Genomic DNA, 18,851 nt, shown 5'->3' with positions numbered 1-18,851 from the left:
GCATTATACAATGATGCCTTCTTCAGTCAAGCTCCAAAAACAACTGAAGAAATCCACCACATTTTGAAATCAAAGATGGTTGAAAAAGATTGTATTTAGGTGGGGCATGGCAAAAAATATTCACCTATTGATAAGAGGTAGGAGAAATGTATTTGACTGTGTGCCATGAGTCATTTTGGCAGTAAAATTGGTTTGTTGCTGTGTCAAGATATATCACTTAAAATCTAAGAAAAATATTAGGCATCCATTTTCCAAGAAGAATGACTAAGTCCAGGGTTATAGTCTGTTTTAATAAATTTGCTAGATTATTGATAATGTTGCTTGTTGCTTTCATGAACTTAGCTACTGCAATCCTATTTAGGATTTTGTTTTTCTCAGAAAGAATATAAGAGATATCTCACTTGTCAGTGAGATTATTCCCACAAATATACTCTGTTAAACGTGTGAGAGTTCAGGCATTAATCTACTGTGACTGCAAGGCATATTATTTAAAAATTTTTGAACTTCATCTTTTGTTTCCAGTTTTCCTTGCCTGAAACGGATTTCATCTGGTGACTTACAAAGCAGAATGCTGACATGCTATCCCTTAAGCTTTTCAAGATTGCTTATTCATGAGCAGTCTTGAGTCAGTGAGTGAACTACTCTATGTTGGTTTCTCTAAGAGATGACTCAGAATCTGACATCCAGTAACAGAAGAAAATACAAACCACCACATTAAAAGTAACCTTTATTACATTTGTTTATCACTTAGTTTGCTTATGGTTTATAATCTCACAGAAAAAAAATATTATTGATATCAAAGAAATTGCAGATGATTTTATGCCAACTGGCATTTGTCTACTTCAAATCCCACAAACAAATATTCTTTGTAACCGAAACAATATTTTTTACAGTTTGCTATAAATAATTCACTAAATTAGAATTTACTAAATACTAAAAAGAAAAAAACAAGAGTTTCATCATGGTATTGGAAACAAGGAACAAAATTTCAACTAAGGACAGCCTGACCTTTATATATTTCCAAAAATAAAATTGTATTATAAAATTAATAAGTTAATGAACTAAAAGACACACACTTCACCTAAGATAAAAAAATACTTAATTTATAAACCACTATAGACTTCAACAAAAGGAATGAAGTGAGATCATATAATTTCTTTTTTATAGATTTTAAGGATCTTAACTTATATTTTAATATTTTGTTCATATATAGCCAAGAGTAGGAGAGAAAGCCAACCTAGGATCAATCCAAAGTTTTGCAGAAGAAACATCATCCAGGGTCGTTGTGTTTGAACATGAGTCATTTCAGGAAGCTAAAAAAAGAATAAAAACCAGAATAAGATCCAGATATATTCAACTGCTGGGAAAAGCTTGGTGGGAAAACACAAGCAACTCTGTTATTCAGAACTTAATAACCTTTAAAATTCCCAAAACAGTTACAAAATGCTTCATACCTACTCTACCATGGTTTTTAAATGTAAGCTAAATTAAGCCATTAGATTGTGGTTATAAGGCTCTCAGTATTGGCAGAAATCTTAAAATGACATAGTTATCCACTGAAAGCAACCCCAACTCTTCTTACTTTTGTTTTCAGAAAATGTTTAAATGTGAAATAGATAATACATGAAAAGTATTATTTGGAATTATTCTATTAGGTTTATAAAACTACTAAGTGCACAGGTTGTTGCAAAGTGTATATACACATATAAAACCAAGCATACAGAGAGAGAGAAAGAGAGAGAGAGAGAGAGAGATATGACCAGGGTCTTCCTGATCTTTAGAATAGTAAAGGCATTATCTCCTATGGCTATCTTTTATTCTTAGAGAAACATGTGGCAACGATTTTATGTTATGAAATGCTCTAACACCATTTTGAGGGGAATAGTTACTCAAGCATCTACGAGTATATGAAGTGCCCCAACATGTTTCTGTCTCATATTATTTTGATTCCTTCAGCCTGAGAAGGTCTGAATGAGTATATTTCAATCACAATATAGTCACTTCTATTGGAATGCAAGTTCAGGTCCACATATATTGGAGATTTGGAAACTCGGTCTTGGCATTATTGATATTTGGGATCAGATAATTCTTTGTTGTGGGACCTCTCGTGTCCATTATAGGATGTTTAGCAGCATCCTTGGCTGGTACAAGACGTCATTTGAACCTCTGCCCCCCAGTCAGTTAAAACAACCAGAAATGCCTCCAGATATGATTAAATATCCCCTGGGGGGGATAAAAATCACCTCTAGTAGAGAACTACTGGATTATTTTATTGGCCAAATAAAATATCAAACATATAAAATAGTCAAGGGCTTTTGATTTAAGTCAATGGAAAACAGGTTGACACATTTAAAAATGCCAATGGAGGCCGGGTGCAGTGGCTCAGCCTGTAATCCCAGCACTTTGGGAGGCCGAGGCGAGAGAAATGTCTGTGCCTGGGGGTTCGAGACGAGCCTGGGTAACTTGGTGAGACCTTGTCTCTATAATAAATCACAAAAACTAGCTGAGTGTGGTGGTATTTGTATGTAGTTCCTGCTACTTGGAAGGCTAAGGCGGGAGGATCGCCTGAGCCCAGCAGGTCAAGACTGCGGTGACTGTGAGCATGCCACTGCACTCCAGCCTGAGTGACAGAGTAAAACTCTGCCTCAAAATAAAATAAAATAAAATACAATAAAGATAAAATAAAATAAAATAAAATGCTTGTAGAGGAGCATCTTGAATGTTCTTGAGATGGGTATTTCTTCCTTTAGTTAATTTGATAGAATGAGATATGGATTTTTGCGACCCACTACCTCACACACCAGTATGTAGCAGTAGACTAAATGACAAAGTAGGATTTAGAACAGCTCTCCTGGATGAATAATTTTAAACAAATTATGAGCTATTTTGATGTGTTTATGCCATGTTTAAACATGCCATTTTAGAGAAATTCTGTGTAATTCATCATTATAAATTTAAAATATCATTTCAAAAAATCTATGGAATATGGAAAATCCATAATCCTATGTTTCTGCATTTGTAATAAAATGACTTAGAAGAAAGAAGCTGAAACATCTGCTTTTATATTTTACATATGATATATATTTAATTACATTTATTTAATGTTTAAATTACATGGAATTGGCCGGGTGCTGTGGCTCAGCCTATAATCCCAGCACTTCGGGAGGCAAGGTGAGAGGGTTGCCTGAGCCCGGGAGTTCAAGACCAGCCTTGGCAACTTGGTGAGACCTCGTCTCCACAATAAATCACAAAAACTAGCCAGGCATGGTGGCGTGCATCTCTAGTTCCAGCTACTTGAAAGGCTGAGGCAGAAGGATTGCCTAAGCCCTGCAGGTCAAGGCTGCGGTGGCTGTGGCATGCCACTGCACTCTGGCCTGGGCGACAAGAGTGAGACTCCAACTCAAAAATAAAATAAAATAAATCACATGGAATTGCAGAAAGTTGTTCAAATAGTTAACAATGGGTTTATGATCAACTTTCTCCCATTTTTTTTCCTATTTAGTGAATGAACAACTACCATTCTATCAAGAAAACTATTTTGAGCCTGGCTCAGTGGCTCAGCCTGTAATCCCAGCGCTTTGGGAGGCCGAGGTGAGTGGATTGCCCGAGCCCGCAGGTTCAAGACCCACCTGGGCAACTTGGTGAGACCTCATCTCTACAATAAAACTTGGTGAGGCCTCATCTCTACAATAAATCAAAAATTAGCTGGACGTGATAGCGCATGCCTGTAGTTCCAGCTACTTGGAAGGCTGAGGCGGAAGGATGGCCGGAGCCCAGCAGGTCGAGGCTGTGGTGGCCAGAGCGGCCACTGCACTCCAGTCTGGGTGACAGAGCGAGACTCCAACTAAAAAAAAAGAAAACTATTTTGGATTCTAACACTTTGATATTAACTCAACATCCACAGTGGTCATGGCAGCATTTTAGTTAAAGTTTATATGTGTGGGGAGGGGATAGTATTTGTTCCCAAGGAGCTTGCATTTGATGGTGCTTTTGAGGGATTCACAAGATGCATGCACTGGAGTTTCTCAGTGACTTTGATTCTAATAGTGTTAAGCATTTTTCCTTTCTTTCTTTCTTTTTTTTTTTTTAGATCGGGAAATATAGTTTATTTAAAAGTGACTTAGAGAGAGAGAGACAGAGAGAGAGAGAGAGAGAGAGAGAGAGAGAGAGAGAGAGAGAGAGAGAAACAGAAGATTCACTTCCCCAGGGTAGGGAAGGGGGCCAAAACCAGGAAGCATGGCAACAGCCATGTCTCAAAGATGACATGGCCACACCAGAGTCTAGTAAGGCAAGGGCTACGATGACCTGGCAATGGCCTACCAATTTTCAATAGTTTACTCCAAGGCCAGACAACATAGGCAACACTTTGCTTTGTCTACATCAGCTGTGTCTCAGATATTATCTGTGAGACACAATTATACCATCTTTGGTCACTTACCACATTAACTTTGGTTAACCTTATTTCCAAATGCTAGGACAAGACCTTGTGTAGTTCCCTCTCCTTCTTTTTATAGCAATATGATTAATTATCATTTACAAGAAGACATGATCAATTAACAGCATGTCCTATCTTTACTGTTCCTACTGCCACCTGGCTATTGTTTATCCTTGATAAACTGCATAGAAGTGGTTTCTGGAAATATTTTCTTGGCAGAGTCTTATAACGTATAGATTATTTACTAAGCTATCATAATTGTTTACAGTGGATTATTTTGGAGAAAAATATTTCATACAAGATAGAAGCATGGTAGTGAAAATGGTTCTGGTTCAGGAGATAGAACTTGAGATGAATTTTCAAATCATACATGTCTTAATAAACCTGCATTTTAGAAAGTTCTTTTTCAAATATTCATCTTTGTCTCAAACTTTCACCTTTATTGTTGAGAAGCAGATCCTTGACTAGGGTAGATTTAATAGCCAAAACATTATTTTAAATGTTATTTTAAAGATGTAAAGTACAATTCAAGGTTAGATATACAAATGGTCATTGTACAGGTAAAGTTTGGACCTTACTTTGGTCCCCACATCATCGGGTTTGAGATCAGGTACTCTTATTGATGAAGTGAGCCAAAACATTTTAGATACAAAAACACAAAGGTAGAATTAAATGTCTTGAGAATTGTAGCAAAATCTCAAGCAGTTTCTGTTCCAACTAAATTCAAAAATGTCACCATTTTAAAAAACAATCATTTGGTCTGTTATTTTTCTCACTAACCTAAGCTCATTGACCTACTGGTTCCTTGGAGCATATAATACTTCATAGAATTTAATACATCTGTTGATAAGAGCCCATGACTCTACTCCTGGTGAGAAAATCAAATCCTTTATTCTACATATGTAGATGGTATCTTCTGCAAGAAAGCAACATGAATATTTCACAGCAACATTCACATGAAACACGATGTCTCTGGTAGAGCTGCATAACAGAATCCTGCCTTTAAAAAAAATTAGAACAACGGACTCTATAACTTGCCTCCCATTCAGATGTCTCTTCTAGCTACACGTCTTTCCTTCAAGATCTTTCAGGAGGCTCTGGCTACAGTCTTAGGCACCACTTATTTTATATCCTTTTCATTTACATCTATTTATCACAGCTTTTCTAATATATTTTACCTTCTTCTACTCCTTATTAACTCCTTTTAGCTATGAGGAAAAATTGGCCTAGGGTGCATAATGGCTCCCCTCAGTCACATAGCTGTGATGTCAGAACTAGGACAAGAAGCCAGGTCTACTTATGACTGCAGTGAATATACAAAGACCTGCAAAGACTAGCTCTCTATTCAGAAATTCATCCTTGTCTATTGTGACTAAGATCTTTCTATTGTATTAAAAAAATGGAAAATGCCAATGCTAAAAATGTCCCATTGGGCATAAAATGGTCACCGCATGTGATGAAACTATCATGGAATACTTTATATGAGAGATATCATTCTGCCTCTGTCATAAAAGATATTATGGGCTCCATACTTCCATGCATTTGAAAAAAGATATAAAAAGCTATAAAAGCTATAAAAACAGACTTCACTTTGTAAGCCCATAGATAGAGACAAACAATACAAATGAACATTTCAAAAAAAAATTTTAAGGAGATTCTTATCCCAAAATAAAAGCTTTAATTTTAATTTGGGTGACTTATTTGAACTTTCTATATCCATATGTAAATCAGTTTGACAAGAAAATTCAGCTAAGCTTGCTTTTGAGACAAAACTTGTCTCTTTTTGGCATGCTTATGGATGAATAAATAAACCATAATATCTCTTGGATAAATACCAAAGTACCGTAGAGTCCTATAGAAAATATTTTCAAAAGATACAAGTATTAAAAAATGCCAAAGCTCAAGCCTTATCTGATTATAACTTTTCACCTCCTCTGAATCAACTCATATTTGTAACCATTTCAGTCAGTAAATTTTGAAGGAAAATAAAGGCCTATATGATTTAATTTTGGGGAGTTTATATTTTGTCTTGTTTGTTTTTGTCAGAAGACTGTTGAAGTGCCATTATTTCTCCTCTAGCTTTCAAAAGGGAAACAAATTCCCCTTTTTCTCCAGGGTGGTTAAATTCTGTTATTGAGCAACTTTACAGATCTTGATTTATACCCTAAAACTAGAGGAGGTGAAATGATGGATAGAGTATATTACAGTGAAGCAAAGAACAGAAGAGAAGAAATTTTAGCAAAAATGTCTTGCCCAGAGATAGTGCTAAGAGAAATGTTCTTTAGATTTCTTCCAGAAATTTGGAAACCCTGAAGTAAAAATAAACTTCCTTTTTTACCACTGTCCTCCTCAAGTTGCCCAATTCAAAGCAGTGGATGGAAAGGCTTGATAGTCAAGTAGTTGGAATTTTCTGGAAATTAAAAAAACTTTGCCTAAAATGCAGTCTGTTACTCTTCCATTGTTATTTTCTTTCAATTTTTAATCAAGGCACAGGTAAGAAATTCCTTAAAATACACCAGAGTCCACACACGGATGTGATTTGTCTACAGAGAATGATCCCTATAAGTTCTATTATCTAATTGAGACATAATTGTAAAGGTTAACTGCTAAGTAGGATTTCTGAGCACTTTAAAAAAGTGGTATTACGTAAATGTTTTAAACTTGAGTCAGTATCCGTAGTTGTATTCCTAGTCAAGCTGAAGATTTAAAATTAATGCTCATGGAGAAAATTAGGAGAGCTCATCAGAAAGAAAATATATGTACCAGTGTCAAATAGTATGTGTCACAAAGAAAGATGATCTTTTTTTGAGTTGGATCTTTTTTTTTCCTCACTCTGTCACCCAGGCTGGAGTGCAGTGGCACACTCATGACCACCCTAGCGTCGTCCTGCTGGACTCTGGCGATCCTTCTGCCTCAGCCTTCCAAGTAACTGGAAGTACAGGCATGTGCTACCACACCTGGCTAATTTTTTTATTTATTGTAGAGATGAGATCTCGCCAAGTTGCCCGGACTGATCTTGAACCAGCGGGCTCAGGCAATCTACTTCCCTCGGCCTCCCAAAGTGCTGGGATTTTAGTCTGAGCCACCGAGCCTGGCCAGGATGATCTATAAAACATCCTCTGCAACGAATATTTTGTCCCTTTTTTTAGTACAACTGAGTTTCAGACTCTTGTGACAAGCAAAGCCTTCTCTATCTAACTCCATATGTAATCTGAAACTGGTTTCCTGTTGGTGTCATTAAAGATTCATTATAAGCCGGGCTCGGTGGCTCAGCCTGTAATCCTGCGCTTTGGGAGGCTGATGTGAGTGGATTGCCTGAGCCCGCAGGTTCGAGACCCACCTGGGCAACTTGGCGAGACTTCATCTCTACAATAAATCAAAAAATCAGCCAGGCATGGTAGTGCATGCCTGTAATTCTGGCTACTCGGAAGGCTGAGGTGGAAGGATCGCCGGAGCCCAGCAGGTCAAAGCTGCGGTGGTCGAGAGTGGCCACTGCACTCCAGTCTGGATGACTGAGTGAGACTCCAACTCAAAAAAAAAAAAAAAAAGATCCATTATAAAACACCTCAACACTTGCCTTCATTCATGATTCATAAATATAAATACTGAAGAAGATCAGCCTCCAATGCTTCTAAGACAGATAAAGATGTCAAAGACATTTTATTATTTTTAAAAATTGCAATTCAATTATACAAATGAAGACATTTGGTGATGTTCCTTATGAAGGAAACTAAAAAACTGAGGCTATCTGGCTGGACGCGGTGGCTCAAGTCTGTAATCCCAGCACTTTGTGAGGCCAAGGTGAGAGAACTGCCTGAGCCCATGGATTCAAGACCAGCCTGGGCAACTTGGCAAGAGCTCATCTCTACAATGAATCAAAAAATTAGCTGGGCATGGTAGCACATGCCTGTAGTTCTGGCTGCTTGGAAGGTTGAGGTGGAAGGATCGCCTGAGCCACTGCCCTCTAGCCTGGGCAACAGAGTGAGACTCCAACTCAGAAAAGCAAAAACAAACAAATAATAAAACCCAAAATACCGAGGCTATGAAAGGTCTGTAGAACTCTTTCCCTTCCCCTATGTACACCTTACTACCACATTATTAATGGCCTAATGAACACAATTTTTTTTTTACCCAATTCATCATGTCCACCTTTCAACAAAAAATTACAAGGGAAACTAAAAAAAACAAAAAAACAAAAAAAGTTTTAAAAAATTGAGCAACCGCCAGAATCAAAGTTAGATATAATAGGAAAGATGAAATTATTAAACCAGGGGTTTTAAAATACTATGATTCCTATGCTAAGGAGTGTAATGAAAAAATGAATTTAATGAAAAAGTTTTATGCTAAGGAATTTAATTTTAAAAAAAGGAGACAACATGCAAAACAGATGGACAATGTAAGCAGAGAGCAGGAAATTATAAGAAAGAATCAAAAAGAAATGCCAGAGACTAAAAATACTGCAACAGATGTGAAAAATGTATTTGATAGGCTTATTGGCTAAAGAAAGAATCTGTGAATGTAAAGATGTTACAAAAGAGACTTCAAAAACAGAAAAAAGTGAAAAAAATTGAAAAGACTATCCAAGTTATGTCTATTATAATAACCTACCTATTTAAATACAGTACCAAAAATTTCTCCAAATTAATGCTAAACATCAAACTCCAGATACTGGAAGCTCAGAGAGTGCTAAGCAAGACCAAAACAAAACAAAACAAAACAGAACAACAACACCTACTCATCTAGGCATATCATATTCAAACTTCAGAAAGTCTTGAAAGGAACCAGAAGCAAGGATGAGAATTACCTGACTTCTCAGGAACCATGTAAACAAAAAGAGGGTGGAGTAAAAATTTTAAAGTGTTAAGAGAAAAAATATCAACCAAGAATTCTGTACCCTGCAAAGTTATACTTCAAAAGTGAAGGAGAAATAATTTCTCAGAAAACCAAAATAAAGGGAATTTGTTGTCAGTAGACATGCCTTGCAAGGAAGGTAAAAAATTCTTGAGAGGAGGAAATTGATTTAGGTCAGAGACTTGGATCTACATAAAGACAGGAGGAACATTGGAGAATGAATAAGTAAAAGGAAATAAAAACTTATTTCCTTATTCTTAATTTATCTAACAAATAGTTGTCTAAAATAATTATAGCAACAGTACATTTAATATATATGCTTACCTGTATGTGAAATAAATAAGATGATACAAGGGTCAGGAGGGGGGAATTAGGAATATTTTGCCTTTTTTAGGTACTTGTGCTACTTGTGAAGGAGTATAGTATTATTGGATTAGTTGTAAATGTATATTACAACTCTAGGACAACCAATAAAATCAGGAATGAAGCACAATGTACATACTAATAATAATAGACAACAGAATCATATAAAATGCTTCATTAAAAACAAAAAGGCAGCAAAAGTGTAGAAGACAAAAATACTAACAGAGAACTAAGTCAATGAAAAGAAAATAGTAACACATGGGTAGATATTAGTTTATATCAGTAATCACTAAAACAACAATGATCTAAATACACCAATTAAGAGACAGAGATTGTCAAAGTGGATCAAAAAACAAGACCCAACCATCTGCTGAAACCCACTTTAAATATAAAAACAAATACAGATTAAAATTAAAGGGATGAAAAAAGATATACCATGGTGACATGAATCAAAAGAAAGTGGGTATAGTTATATTAAATTTCAGTCAGAACAGACTTCAAAGCAAGGAAAGTTATCAGAGATAGATGATAATGGAAAAATGAATTGATACTTATATTTATAATGATAAAGGAGTATTTACTCCAGGAAGACATAAAATCCTTAATGTATGTGCACTTAATGACAGAGCATCAAAATATGTGAGGCAAAAATGGATAGAACTCCAAGCAAAAATAAATTAATCCACTATTATAGTTGGCAACCTTAACATTTTGTCTATCAGAAATGAATAGATCCAGCAGGCAGAAATAAGTAGAGATATAGTTGAATTCAACAGAACCATCAATAAATTGGAAATAATTGCCATCCATAGACTAGTTTACCCACCAAGAGCAGATTGCAAATTCTTCCCCAGCTCTGCTGGAACATTCATCAAGATGGACCACATTCTGGGCCATAAGACACACGTTAACAAACATAAAAGAGCAAAAGTCATGCAATGTCTGGTCTCAAATCATATGGATTAAACCAGAAATCAATAACAAAAAGATAGCTGGAAAATTCCAAAATACTTGGAGATTAAACAACACACTTCTAAATAACACACAAGTTAAGAAACAAATCCCAAGAAAAAAAAATTTTTTTAACTAAATGAAAACAAAAATACAATTTATCAGAATTTGTGGAGTGGAGTGGAAGTGTGCTTGAAGAGAAATGTATAGCATTGAGTGTATATATCAGAAAAAAAAGAGAAATATCTAAACACAATATTCTAAGTTTCTTTCTTAGAAAACTAGAAAAAAAAATTAAATCCGAAGTAAGCAGAAGAAAAGAAATAATGAAAATTAGAACAAAAATCAATGAAATTAAATATCAAGAAATCAATACAGAAATTCACCAAGACCAAACCTGCTTCATTGAAAAGATCAATAAAATAAATAAGCCTCTCGCTGCACCAACAGAGAGAGAGAGAGAAAGAGTAAGAGAGAAAGAGAGAACATAAATTATTGATATCAAAAATGAAAGAGAGGATATCACTATAGATTCTATGGACATTAAGAGGATAATAAAGAAATATTATGAGCAACTTTATGCCTTCAAATTTGATAATCTAGATGAAATCCACCAATCCTTGAAAAACACACTCTGCCAAAATCCAAAGAAGGAATAGACCATCAGAATAGACATGTCCATTAAAGAAACTGAATTAATAATAAATAATCTTCCCAAACAGAACTCACCAAGCCCAAACGAGTTCACCAGTAAATTCTATCAAACCATTGAGAAAGACAGACCAGTTTTCTACAATCTCATTCAGAAGATAGTGACAGAAGGAATACTTCTAACTCATTCTATGAAGCCATCATCACCCTGAGAACAAAATCAGACAAAGACATTGCAAAGAAACAACAACAACAGCAACAACAACAACAACAAAACTATAGACCAAAGGGGAAAGCCTATAGTTTCTCATTTTTAAGTATAATGTTACCTATAGATTTTTGTAGATTTTTTTTTTTTTTTATCAAGTTGAGGACATTCCTCTCATTTCTAGTTTGTTGAAAATTGTTTATCTTAATGAGGGTTAGATTTTGCCAGGTGCTTTTTCTGCATTTACTGATGTGATCATCTAATTTTTTATTTAGTTGTTGACGTTTCTGATATCTCAGAAACATAGATGCAGAAATTCTCAACAAAATATTAGCAAATAAAATGCCACAATATGTAAAAGGAATTATATATCACAATCAAGTTGGATTTAACCAAGGAATGCAGGGTTGGTACAATATTTGAATATCAGTTAATGTAGTCTATCTCATCAACAACTAAAGAAAAATATTATATTACCACATCAATAGATACAGAGAAAAAATTGAAAAAATTCAACACTCATTCATAAAAACTTACAGCAAACAAGAATGAGGGGAAGTTCCTCAATTTAAGAAAGAACATCTAAAAAACCTATAGGTAACATTATTCTTAATAATGAGAAACTACAGGCTTTCCCCTTAAAATCATTAATAAGGCAAGGACATCTCTCATCACTGCTTTTCAATGTCATACTGGAAGTTCTACCTAATGCTCTAAGACATTGATAGGAAATAAAATATAAAAAGATTGAAAACAAAGAAATAAGATTTTCTTTGTTCAAAGATGACAAGATAATCTACAAATAAAATCTCAAAAAAATCAACCAGAAGTTCCTGGAACTGGTAATAACAGCAAGGTCACAGGATACAAGGCAAATATACAAAGTCAGCTGCTTTTCTGTATACCATCAATGAATATGTGAAATTTAAAGTTAAAAATACATTATCATTTACATTTAACTCTAAAAATAAAGCAATTAGGTATAAATCTAATAAAGTATGTGCACGATTCATATGAAGAAAACTATAAAACTCTGATAAGGATATCAAAGAACTAAATAAATGGAGAAGTATTCCATGTTCAAGTATAGGAAGACTCAATATCCTCAAGACGTCAATTGTCTCTAACTTATCGTATAGATTCAGTTCAATCAAAATCAAAATCCCCGTTAGTGGATATTGGCAATTTGATGCTAAAGTTTATACAGAGTGACAAAAGACCCAGAATAATCAACTCAATGTTGAAGAAGAACAAAGTTGGAGGACTGACACCACCCATCTTCAAGGCTAACTATAAAGCTACAGTAACCAAAACAGTATGATACTGGCAACAGGATGGATGAATAGATCAATGGAACATAAGAGAGAGTTCAGAAACAAAACCACATAAAGATAGTCAACTGATCTCTGACAAAGGAAAAAATAAAATGGAGCAATAACAGTCTTTTCAACAAATGGTGCTAAAATAATTTGGAATCCTCTTGCAAAAAAAATGAATTTAGACACATACCATAAACTCCACACAAAAAATTAATTCAAAACGGATTATCAACCTAAACATATTAAATATAAAATGCAAAACTCTAAAAATTTTAGAAGAGTATAATAGAGAAAATCTAGGTGACCTTAGGCATAACAAAAATTTCTTGAGACAAGATACTAAAGGGACAACTGAGACACTCAGCAAGATAGTGATGGGACAAGCTGAACTGTGTTGACCAGGAGTTGATAACTGAGATAACAGTAGTAAAGAATACTGTGAATAAAATAAATAACAAACTTATAAGCATGGAAAGCAGAATTAGTCAAGCAGTTGTTGAACTGAACTGTGTTGACCAAGGTGGCTCCTGAAGGCAGTTCCACACACCCCTGTGACTGCCGCCTACACAGGGGGTGGCTGCTATAGCCAGTCCCACACAGCAAACAGCCTCCATAGCACTACAGCCTCCAGAAAGGACTACTGCTGTTTGCTACCAGGTGCTGAACAGCTGCTGATACTGCAGCTCTCAGCTCCTGCTCTGAGGAATTCCTGACTCCCTCCTACACTCCAAGCTGCTGGTGGCACACCAAATGCAGCACCCAGTCATATACTGGTTCCCAGTGCCTGATGCTAGACACACATCATCACCTGTCATAGTGGATCATCTATGAACCAGATAAGTGGAGAGAAAGGATGAGTCGAGAGAAAGGACCAGCGAAAGAGGAGCGGCCCACCGCAATCATTTTCCAGGCAGAGATTCACATTGTCCTGCCCATCTTGGAGCAGCCTCCACCTTGTTTCTAAGGTAACCTTGCCAAAACAGGAGACAGAAGCCCCTCCCCTACACTGAATCAGACACAGACAACTCAGTCCACAGGCAGCAAGCCAGCAAGCCAAGGGAACCGACCCGATCTATAAGTAAATCTATCTGCCTGTAATGAGAGCAAAGGGGAGGGGCTAGAGATCAGAGCTAAAGAGACTTTAGACACTCAGGAAAGACTCCAGAGCTAGTCTGGTTTCTTATTTTGATTTTATTGTTTTGACTGTTTGTTTTGTTCACTTTTGTTTGCTTTTTGATTTAGACTACCTGTTTGTGTTGGGGAAAAACACATCAAAAGGCATGATTTCACTGAACTGTCCTTGTGTGATTACCAGTATACTTTAGGGAATTTTGTTTGTTTGCTTGTTTTCTACTCTTTTCTGGCCTTGTGTCTCTTTTCATTTGTTAGCTGGTATGTATGTCTGTTTTCCCTCTTACTCTTCTCTCTCTCCAACTTCCTCTTGAACCCCCCTTCTTCCATTATTTTCCTTTTTCTTACCTTCTTTTGTTCTAGGGACCAAACCTAAACCCCACTGCATGGACAGATTGTAAGGCAGTGGGAAGTGAGTTCTAGTGTGCCTATACACCTGTTGGTGGATACTGTTATCTGCAGATAGATTCTGAATCACAGCTTCCCCCTCAATTAAACCTCAAAACTGCAAAAAGTACAGCCCCCAACCCACAGTCCATCCTCAAAAGTGAACAAAGTCAGAGGACCCTTATAAGGAAGAACAGGAGATTGAACAAAAAGAAGTAAAAGCAACCCCACCTTCCCTGAAAAACAGAATGAAAGAAGGGGAGGGAAAGGGGGAGAGAAAAATTGACACAAATGAAGAAAAACCAAAAGAAGAATATAGGTCTCTCACAGACCCCTGGGAGATCAGGCACTGAGAAAACTGACTTGGGAATGCAAACAATGAAGAGCCCCCAGAATGTATGGTCTCAAACTACAAACCCAGATATCAAGACATTAATGGAGAGATTAAAAAGAATTGAGGAGAGACAAGAGAAAACTAGGAAGGAGTTGATAACTGAGATAACAGTAGTAAAGAATACTGTGAATAAAATAAATAACAAACTTATAAGCATGGAAAGCAGAATTAGTCAAGCAGAAGAAAGAATCTCAGAGCTTGAGGACCAAAATATAGAACCAATCCAAACTGACAAAAACAGAGAAATGAAACTTAAAAAGACAGAACAAAACCTAACCTAAGAGTAATTGGACTTCCTGAGGCAGAAAGAGAGACAGAGACCACCCTGTAACAAACATCCCATGAAATTATTCAAGAAAACTTCCCTCATCTCATCAGTGATGTGAAAATTCAAGCACAAGAGATTCAGCGAACTCCTGCAAGACAACAAATGAGAAGGCCAACTCCAAGACACATGATAATTTGCATAAACAAAGTAGATATAAAAGAAAAAATCCTAAAGGTGGCAAGAGATAAAGGTCAGATTACCTACCATGGAAGACCAATTAGAATAGCAGTAGATTTATCTATAGAAACTCCACACTCTGCAGGCTTGGAGAGCTTGGAGTCCTATATTCAAAGTTCTAAAAGATAAACAATTTCAATCAAGAATAACCTACCCAGTTAAGCTAAACTTCATCAGTGAGGGAGAATTAAATCTTTCTCAGATATCCAGTCCCTAAGAACTTACGCTGCCACCAGACCACCTCTACAAGAAACACTTAAGAAAGCATTAAACACAGAAGAAAAGGAAAAAACAAAAAAAAAAAACAAAAAAAAACAACAACATTCTTCACATGAGTACAGGAAAAAGATTAAAAACACACATGAACCAACTCCCAAACCAAAAGAAAGACAACAAACAGGAACAACAACAACAACTCTATAAGAACCTTATGGTAGGGATTAACTCTCACATTTCAATAATTAGCCTGAATGTGAATGGACTAAATGCACCACTGAGAAGACATAGAATGGCAAAATGGATAAAATATCACCAGGCAACAATATATTGCCTTCAAGAGACTCATCTAACTAGAAAGGACACTTAAAGACTTAAAGTAAGAGAATGGGAAACAAATTTTAAGGCAAACGGGAAACAAAAGAAAGGAGAAGTTGTGATCTTAATCTCAAACAAAATACCCATTAAGCTATCAAAAATTAAAAAGATACAGAAGACCACTACATAATGATAAAAGGTTCAATCCATCAACAAGAAATACCCATCCTAAATATATATGCACCCAACTTTCATAAAGCAGCTTCTAGGTAAACTCAAAAAAGATATTGACTCTAACACTGTCATAGCTGGGGACTTCAATACCCCATCACAACCCTAGACAGATCATCAGGACAAAAAAATCAATGAGATCTGGAACCTCAATGTGACCAAATGGACTTAATTGATACCTACAGAACACTCCATCCAATGGCCACAGAGTATACATTCTACTCATCACTGCATGGAATGTACTCTAAGATCAACTACATACTTGGCCATAAATCAAGCATAAACAAATTTCAAAAGATTGAAATTTTGCCATGCACCTTCTCAGACCACAGTGGAGTAAAAATAAACATCAACACCAACAAGGTTCCCCCAAAACCCCCAAAGACATGGACACTAAACAGCATGATGCTAAACAACTCCTGGGTCAATGATGAAATCAAAACAGAGATTAAAAGATACCTGGAAACAAATGAAAATGAAAAAACATCTTACCAAAATCTCTGGGATGCCATGAAAGCTGTAGTAAGAGGGGAATCGTATCTCTACAAATGCACATGAAGAAAATGGAAGGATCACAAATTAACAGCCTAACAAGTCACCTAAGGAAGCTGGAAAAGTAAGACCACCAAAACCCTAATTTCGGCAGAAGAATCCAGATTACCAAAATAAAAGCCCAAATCTGGGATACAGAAGACAAAAAGATAATACAAAAAAATCAACAAAACAAAAAGCTGGTTCTTTGAAAGGATAAACAAGACCAACGTTCCCCTAGCTAGACTGACCAAGAAAAAGAGAGAAAAAGCTCAAATAAACACAATGATAAACATAAAAGATGAAGTCACGTCTGACCCTGAAGAAATACAAAAGATCATTAGAGACTACTACTTACACTTGTGTGGAAACAAACTTAAAACCTTAAGAAAATGGAGGACTTTCTGACATCACACAACCGGCCTAGGCTGAAACAAGAAGAAATCGAGACTCTAAATAGACCAATAACAATCAAGGGATATGACTATATAATAAGAAAACTACCTACAAAAAAAAAAAGCCCTAGGCCAGATGACTTTCCAGCAGAATTCTATAAGACATTTGAGGAGGAACTGATACCAATCCTACTGAAAGTATTTCAGGCGATTGAGAAAGATGGAACTCTCCTCAAATCATTTTATGAAGCTGACATCACATTGATACCCAAACCAGGTAAAGACCCAACAAAGAAAGAGAACTACAGGCCAATATCTTTGATGAACATATATGCTAAAATTCTCAACAAGATCCTAGCAAACCAGATTCAACAACACATCTCAAAAATCATCCATCATGACCAAATAGACTTCATCCCTGGGATGCAAGGCTGGTTCAACATTCGTAAGACCATAAATGTAATTAAATACATCAACAGACGTCAAAACAAAAACCACATAATTATATCATTAGATACAGATAAAGCTTTTGATAAAATCCAGCACCCCTTCTTGATAAAAACCCTCGAATATCTAGGCATACATGGAACATACCTCAAAATAGTAAAAGCCATTTATGAGAAAACCACAGCCAGCATACTCCTAAACAGACAAAAATTGGAACCACTTCCTCTGAAAACTGTAACAATACAAGGATGCCCACTCTTCCCCCTCCTGTTCAATATAATATTGGAAGTCCTGGCTCGAGCAATCAGAAAAGAGAAGACAATCAGGGGTATCCAAATAGGAAAAGAGGAAGTCAAGTTATCTCTCTTTGCAGATGACATGATTGTATACCTTGAAAATTCAAGAGAATCTGTCAAAAACCTCCTTGCACTGATAAAGGACTTTGGCAAAGTCTCAGGGTATAAAATAAAGTGCAAAAGACAATCACATTTCTTTACACCAATAATAAACAAACAGAAACCCGAATATAAAAGCACAATCCCATTCACAATAGCCACACAAAAAATGAAATACCTTGGCATCTTCCTAACCAGAGATGTGAAAGACCTTTACAATGAAAACTACAAAACACTGCTCAAAGAAATCAAAGATGACACAAACAAGTGGAAAAATATCCCATGCTCATGGATTGGAAGAATCAACATTGTGAAGATGTCCATCTTACCTAAGGCAATCTACAGATTTAATGCAATACCCATCAAATTACCAGCAACGCTCTTCTCATATCTAGAAAAAACAATGCAGGAATTCATATGGAAACACAAATGACCAAGAACAGCCAGAACAATCCTCAGCAAAAGAAACAAAGCAGGAGGTATCATACTACCAGACTTTAAACTTTACTATAAAGCTACAATAATCAAAACAGCCTGGTATTGGTACAAGAACAGACACATAGACCAATGGAATAGAATTGAGATTCCAGAGGCAAAAACCCCAATTTCTCAACCAACTCATCTTCGACAAAGCCTCCACCACACACCACTGGGAAGAGGAGAGCGTATTCAGTAAATGGTGCTAGGAAAACTGGCTTACCACATGCAGAAGAGTCAAACAGGACCCCTATCTATCCTCATACACAAAAATTAACTCCAAATGGATCACAGACCTAAATGTAAAACCTCAAACCATAAGAACTTTAGAAAATGCTGGACACACCCTTATGGAAGTTGGAACTGGCATCCAATTCCTGAGCAAAACCCGAAACTCACAGGCCATAAGAGATAAGATAGACAAGCGGGACCTCATAAACTGACAAGCTTCTGCAAAGCCAAAGAAACCATCAAGAGAGCAGGGAGACAGCCTACAGACTGGGAAAAAGTATTTGCCAACTCCATATCTGACAAAGGCGTAACATCAAGGATCTACAAGGAACTCAAACATGCTGAAAAGAAAAAAACAAACAGCCCCATTACAAAGTGGGCAAAAGATATGAGCAGACACTTCTCAAAAGAAGAC

The 18,851-nt window shown here is 36.2% G+C and overlaps 1 protein-coding gene across 5 annotated transcripts in view; it reads right to left on the bottom strand.

Moving 5' to 3' along the window:
* Positions 1-707: 707 nt before the first annotated feature.
* Positions 708-18,851, bottom strand: part of SLC39A12 (solute carrier family 39 member 12) — a 79,956-nt gene continuing 61,812 nt past the window's right edge. For 2 of the 5 annotated variants that reach the window (XM_008056345.2, XM_008056346.1), the window contains exon 12: positions 708-1,313. In XM_008056345.2, coding sequence (XP_008054536.1) covers positions 1,185-1,313 — 129 coding nt within the window. In that variant the 3' untranslated portion in view covers positions 708-1,184. The remainder of the gene's footprint in view (positions 1,314-18,851) is intronic. The other 3 variants (XM_008056342.2, XM_008056343.2, XM_008056347.1) reach the window with 2 other exon arrangements.

This window comes from Carlito syrichta, unplaced genomic scaffold, assembly GCF_000164805.1.
Source record: "Carlito syrichta isolate Samal-C Ts95f unplaced genomic scaffold, Tarsius_syrichta-2.0.1 Scaffold302327, whole genome shotgun sequence".
Classification (NCBI taxonomy): Eukaryota; Metazoa; Chordata; class Mammalia; order Primates; family Tarsiidae; genus Carlito; species Carlito syrichta.
This window is presented reverse-complemented; position numbering and strand designations above follow the sequence as displayed.